The 6,733-nt window shown below is 36.1% G+C and overlaps 1 protein-coding gene across 1 annotated transcript; it reads left to right on the forward strand.

The window, feature by feature from the left end:
- Nucleotides 1–90: 90 nt before the first annotated feature.
- Nucleotides 91–6,445, forward strand: LOC112558914 (STAGA complex 65 subunit gamma-like). The gene is made up of 10 exons (XM_025229669.1): nucleotides 91–359; nucleotides 1,385–1,514; nucleotides 1,826–1,941; nucleotides 2,229–2,338; nucleotides 3,566–3,687; nucleotides 4,358–4,563; nucleotides 4,782–4,873; nucleotides 5,064–5,172; nucleotides 5,443–5,661; nucleotides 6,146–6,445. Exons 1-10 carry the CDS (start codon nucleotides 205–207, stop codon nucleotides 6,156–6,158), a joined length of 1,272 nt encoding a protein of 423 aa, XP_025085454.1. The 5' UTR covers nucleotides 91–204; the 3' UTR covers nucleotides 6,159–6,445.
- Nucleotides 6,446–6,733: the final 288 nt, after the last annotated feature.

The following is a 6,733-nucleotide window of genomic DNA, read 5'->3' on the forward strand; positions in this document are numbered from 1 at the left end:
TCAGAACATATATTTTTATACCAAAAAATAAATACTAAAACTATTAAAATATGAGTTATATTTGTGTTACTTTCACCTTTCATTTGTCAACTTCCGGCGGAGTGTGGAAGCATCATATGCGCGAAAGTCTACTTCCCCGATGTTGACACTCTAGTTTCGATTTTAAAGGCTCATTTTCTACGCAACCTGTTTGAAAGAGGAAGAATGTCGGGGTTGTGGGGAGAAATACCAACTGTTCCTGAGACAGACTCTGGAATTGCAGCGATTGAACGAGAACAGATCACAAAGCCACGACCCATGGAAGTGGAAGGTCCTCCTTTACATCAACCTTCCAGTCGCCACCATCCGCCGACCAATGAGTGAGGTTTCATATTACGTTTGATTAATCCTCGGTATTTAGGGCAATCTCCACATCACTTCAGTTTTTCAGTCGCTAAGGAATGAAGCTGTCTTATGCCGAAAACCAAATAACTTTTAATGTTATTGCATTTGCTCCGAGAGAGAGGAGTGTGAGGTGGAGGGAATGATATAGCGAAGTACATGTCCCAGTAGTACACCAAATTTGATATCAGGGACCCATGGTTGACACTTCATTAAACAATGAGCTGCATTGGGTGGAGCTTTAAATTTAGCCTTATGATTTAACAAGCCCTAGATTTCATATACAAAAACTGAAATATCCCTTACACACATTTCGCTAAAGATAACTCTTTAACATCACTTAACTCCATGCTCCACTCTCCTTACATTGGGATTAGACACCATAACTTTGTTCAACCATATGATAAAAGGAATTTGATTCCACAGAAACAACAGTCAGTCATCGGTCACATCCAATGCAGGACAAATCTTTGCAAATGACTCCTTTTTTCCTCCACTTACTCAATATGATGCACATCACTGAGAATTTTTCATCACCTTCCTCACACAGAACTACATGTCCAGCTACTCTTAACCTGTGAACATGTAAACTCCCAAAATACTACATAACAGCAAGCAGCTTCTTGAAGCATTTTCATCCAAAAACACTACTGGAGGAAAATATGCATGATGCAATTAGTTCATTTTTTCCTTCCATCTCACACCTTTTGACTCCGTATCATTCCAAAATAACAAATGACTTTGTATTAACCACCCTTCCCCCCACAAAATAAAACTGATGCGGTAAAAACTATGGGACAGAAAACATCACATGACTTCTCCAACACACAGTATCACATTCATTACCACAACCCAATGTAAGCAAAACGCATCTTTTGCTGCTGGTCCCATATATCAGATTTGAGTGTTACAAGCCAGAAATAACAATTATCTATCTTTACAATTTGGCCACATAGGCACAATTTAGTGGGTATTGTTTTATCACTGATGCTTTTGCTAACAGGCCTCTTCCAGCCAGGTGGTTTCAAATTGACCCAGTGACTTTGCACACCATAAGACTTATACAACATACTCGAAAAACACGGCAAGCAATTCAGTATATCCTGCATCAACAGTCAACACAAACTGAAAATGTAAGTAACAAAAATAATTTTGTTTTTTTTATTTTATTTTATTTTATTTTATTTTAAAATAATAAAAATTATTAACACAATTTAATATTTAAAGGGTAAGCTAGACCAGAAGGTGAAAAAGGGGAGACATTAGCTACAGTGTGAAAGGTAATAAAAAGAAAAGGGTGTGGGGCTACTTTTTTAGCATGTTTTTCCTTGTGGTTTATGCTAATGTCATCTCTCATTTTATGATCTGCAGCAGCTACTAATTAATAAAACTTGTTTGCAGTGAACATGGTGTGCCAATCTCATTTTTTTTAATTCATATATAGAAAGGTGATGGAGAGAGCAGCTTTCCAATTGTCCCTCCAATTCCAGAATATACCAGACCACCTTTACAGCATGAAGAACACTCAGCAGTTCCTTACATACCTGCAAACTTTGACAGGTAATCATTGAGATCTTTGGTTTCTAAAAACTCAGTTAACAGAAATATTTATCTTGTATTAAAAGTCAATAATGATTATGATGATTACCTATACTTTTTATGTGTTGGGTAGATGGGTAAATTTGGAATATAATAATGAACATAGTCACAATAGAAGGGGCTAAAAATAGGTTATGTATTGGGGAAGGGACATCTTTATAACCACTATTACATTACATTAAAGCAACAAGTGTTGCAGCTAGTTTGTTGATTTTCTTTTTTTTTTTCTACTTTAAATCTGATTTCAGTGACTTTGTCAAAGGGATTGGTGAGACTCCACCAGCTATTGATGAAATAGCTAATCGCAAATTGTTACGACGATCAGTGGCAGCCATTTTAGCACACATGTCATTTGAATGTGAGTTATCATTAGCCTTTTTGTTTAAACTCAACCTTCCAACTTAAGAGATCCTTTTGCAGCAATAACTTAAAGTTGCCTTTTTTATGTCAGTTGCGTTGAATGGGATAAATGGGTAAACTGGGCTGTGTCTGAGGAGTGGAAGATCTCTACTTGCTCACTTCTTACCCATCTTCCACCTTTGACATAACCACTCTGTCATGCTGTCACACTACAGTATTTCTGTCATGCATAATCATCCAGTGAGGTACAGTCAAATAAGGTACACAAGAGATAATAATATTATTATTATAAAGTTGAAATGGCAAGGTTAGCATCCACATAAATTTCGTAGAAATCATAGTATTTCACCTAGTTCACTCTGTGAACACTTAGAGTGAATGATGAAGTGGCATAATGATCATATAATCTAGGCAGACTGATTTGAGAGAAAGGTATCCACATGATTTCTTGTGTAGCAAACCTTTTGTCTCTGCCATCAGCTCTGGTGATGATTTTATTCATGTAACACATTAAAGGTGGGGTGAGTGGTATTTTGATTAGAAAATTGAAGTTTACTACATGTATTAACAATAAAGTATGTTTCTGTAGCTCAGAATCCCATCTTGCCACTCACTGTCTCTCTGCACTTCATAATAACTATTTACATTACAAATTTAACTAAGCTCCACATTTAGTGTTCTCAATGATAGTGATCTTAATGATGCTTTAATACAGTTATACACTGCTTCAAGTGTTTTGCACAAAATGATGACAAAACAGTTATTTATGACGATGCTGATTGTCATCACTCTCACTCTACACTAATTTGCAAAACTTTAATCTTCACCATCTATGAATGGTCAACGAACATGTGTTTTGATGGCAATATCCAACAATCTTTAGTTTTTCTTTTTAATTACGTTTGAATTAAACTGTACTTTTTTTTTATCTTGACAGTTCATTACAGTTTCTTCATGTTCTTGAATTATACGACTTACTTTATTGCATAGATCTAGAACAGTTCTAGGCTGAACTGCAATGTGATTGGTTGCAAAATTTTGTGTTTTTAGATATATATACTCAAATCAACTTTTGGCATCATCATTTGTAAGCATTCTTGTGTGAGCGGAAAGACTAATCTCTGTTCTGGACATATGCCTTATACAGACAGTAAGGATTGATCATGGTGTGACTTGCAGCCAACTATTCCTGAACCATCAAGGATTGTTTCTTTCCATTGTTTAGGTGCTCCAGAATCAGTGCTGGAAACCCTGACAGATGTTACACATGAATATTACTTGCAGTTCATGAAACACTTGCGAGCAGCAGCAGATGCAGCTGGAATGAATGGCCTGTCAGGTTTTCCTGTAAGTATTGTTGGATTTTTATTTTACTTTGTCTTTATAATTTTCTTTCCTTATCTTTTGGGATTCCTGTCCATCTTTTCTTAAACATCCAGTCCTATTGAAAATCTGATTCCTAAATTTTGGTGTAGTAGGGGATGTTTACGGTTGCTCATTATCATGCATTCAGTTACTTCCACCACCCATTTATCTATGTTTTTATGCTTCCTTTTAGTCTATGGATTTGGGAATGGTTTTCTATGCTGTCCCAACTCATTATCTTGTCACATTTTGTGGCAGAACAAATTTCCTCCAAAGTTACCCCTAAATCATATAATTTTTATATTGCTACTCTCGCCTTTCACCCAACCTTTGATCCGCTGTTAGTCTCGGCGAGCCGTAACAAAGAATGTGACTAATCCGGAAGCTTTCTTATATCATGCCTCCTTTTAGTAGTTAATCTGAAATGTGAATAAACTGGAAGCTTTCTTGTCTCATGCCTCGTTTTAGCAGTTAACTGGAAAAAAATCGTCTGCCAGCAGTCTAGGGGTATTAGTTCGTTATTAAATTGTTTGGTTTGGCATAAGGTGTTTCTGTTGAATGGTATTTTTTAATGCATATATTTTGTAAGGAAAGCAAATCTTTATTAAGAGTTTAAAGCATCATGTAAAGATATGTTTTGTTCGCTTGACAGGACATAATTGAAAAAGTGTTTCACGAGATGGGGATTGGCAGTGTCACTACACTACATGAATTCTATCAAACACGTATATTAGCATACCATAAACACATGATAGAAACGTGTAAGCATCTTGTGACAGAGTATGAAAAACTGAAGCAACCAACATCACTCAAGTCACCATCTAATGGTCAACAGAAAGATACCCTGCATATTATAAGGTATTATTTCATTATCCTGATCTAACAATGAATCTTCATAATGCTGATGTGTGAATAGTAATGTTTAAAAACAGGAAGTCTGTTTTAAAGCTCCATTAACATCATTGTGTTTGCCTGTAAATAGTTTGCATATTTATCATGAACCAGTCTTTGTTCAAGCATACATCTTCAACAAATATATTGTGTCACAAAAACAAATGTATCCATGTGCCATACAGGATCAAAGAAGAGCCAAGTGCAGAGATTCAGTTTCCTGTTCTTGATGAAAATGATGAAGTTATTGAAGCAGAACGCTTTTTGCAGTTAGAGGGTAAGTCTGTTAACTGAATGTTTAGAATTTTTTGGGGGGAGGAGGAAGTTTCCATTTTAAAGTTAACTTAGCATTTTCCATTTGATGCAAGATTTACTTCAAAACAGTTGAGAAATGAATGTGTCATCTACAGGCTTGAATATACTTGAGAAAGCTTTCTTAATCCTGCTGCACAGTGTGCATATTTTAGGTCTAGGCAGTTTCGAGATTACGGTTGAGCATGAGACTGCCAGTGGCCTAACAACAGAAGTAGAATCCAAGTGGACACAGCCCCTAAAGTCTGAACATCCTGAAACAAGGTAATATGGGAGACTGCAACTTTGTTGTTTTTTTGTTTTTTTTTGGGGGGGGGGGAGTGGTATTTTTAACTGGGTATGGGGAGAGGGGTTTCTTTTATTTTTTTGAATTAAAAAAAAAATGTACAACAGAAGATAGCAAGAATGTGCTATTAGTTCTTGATAGGAAAGGAATGTTTTGCTTTAGACTAAACTAGAATATATATCTCCATCATTTATTTGTACCCATCACACTTGAACAGTAATGCTGATTCTATTTTATACATACACAAGAGGGAAACATTCTGATGGAGATGAGGGAGTTGCACCTAGTGATGTAGCAACATCTTGTCTGGGAGGAGGAGGCAGTCAAGACATACCTAGTGTTCCTCGCAGTGTTCGTGGGGCTGGAATGGATGGAGATGGAAGCCAAGGTCCTGTATCAGCCCCTACCCAAGACCTTGGATCGCCAAACTCACCATCATTGTCTGCCCCCAGCAAAGTGAAGAGAAAGTAAGGTGCAAGGAAAAATAGCAGTTAGCTGTTGCATTTTCTAGAATGCAGAGCTGTTGCCATTCTTTTAGGGATTTTACAAGAATGCAAAGATACTTTTTAGCAGGATTGTCAGTATTTTGTTTTTGAGGGAAGGAGATATAATGCTAGGTGTGATTGTTTTGCATTAACTCTTTAAATAGGCTGAAAAACTGTTTTGCCAATTGGCAGATTTTTGCTACAAACCATTTCTTTCTACTTTTTATCTGCATCTGCTGTTATGTGGCTAAACAGTATTAGCAGATGCACAAATGAGCTATATTTGCTTTTTGACTTTTTCTCCATTCTGTTTAACTCATAATTCACCATTACCAATTGTAGCTGGCATGGTTTGAATGTTTTGTTTAAATAAAACAATACTATTTATTGTGCCTCTATATTTCTGTTTTCTTGAATAAAATCTTTATCAAGTTTGCTTGGCTTAAATTGTTTATCTCTGCTTCAGGAGAACATCTTGAAAAACATTGCTGACAATTTTGAGGCCACCTTTGAATCCATCTTCATCGTGTACTTGGGATCAAGAGAAAGATTACCTTTTCTGTATCATATGTCTATATTTTAAGAGAAGAAAATTATGCATTATCTGTGTATGACAATCTAGGCTGATAAAGTCACAATGACTAAAATAATGCACAATGCATGCTCTGTATATTATACAATTAAAAAAATTAAAAGGAACTTAGAGCATGGAATGCATGTAGTACTTGCGTTTGGTTCTGTGCAATAAATACAGATGAACATAAAATTGGTTTTTATTACTTATAAAGATGGTGTTTGAAGTATGCAGTAGATTGCAGGGCTTCTGCTAAGGCTAAATTCTTTGGGGTCCCAGGGACCCCTTCTTCAGATTTTTAAAGGGTCCCTGTTCTTCGCCCAATTTTGAATGGGACCCCATTGACGAAAACTGAATGGGTCCTCCAAACTTTTAACGCGTACTTTACGCAATTTTTTGCGTAAGCAGAAGCCCTGGATTGTATTTTGTTAAGAATGTTTTTAAAACATGCAAAGAGAAATAACTCTTGGTACACTGGAA

Source organism: Pomacea canaliculata, linkage group LG3 (genome assembly GCF_003073045.1).
Source record: "Pomacea canaliculata isolate SZHN2017 linkage group LG3, ASM307304v1, whole genome shotgun sequence".
NCBI lineage: Eukaryota > Metazoa > Mollusca > Gastropoda > Architaenioglossa > Ampullariidae > Pomacea > Pomacea canaliculata.

Bases quoted from the DNA above. Each gene is read 5' to 3' on its own strand.
- LOC112558914 (XM_025229669.1), top strand. From the start codon at position 205: ATGTCGGGGTTGTGGGGAGAAATACCAACTGTTCCTGAGACAGACTCT. The intron at 4,564-4,781 runs GTATTATTTCAT...TGTGCCATACAG, and splicing joins GATACCCTGCATATTATAAG to GATCAAAGAAGAGCCAAGTG. The intron at 4,874-5,063 runs GTAAGTCTGTTA...TGCATATTTTAG, and splicing joins ACGCTTTTTGCAGTTAGAGG to GTCTAGGCAGTTTCGAGATT.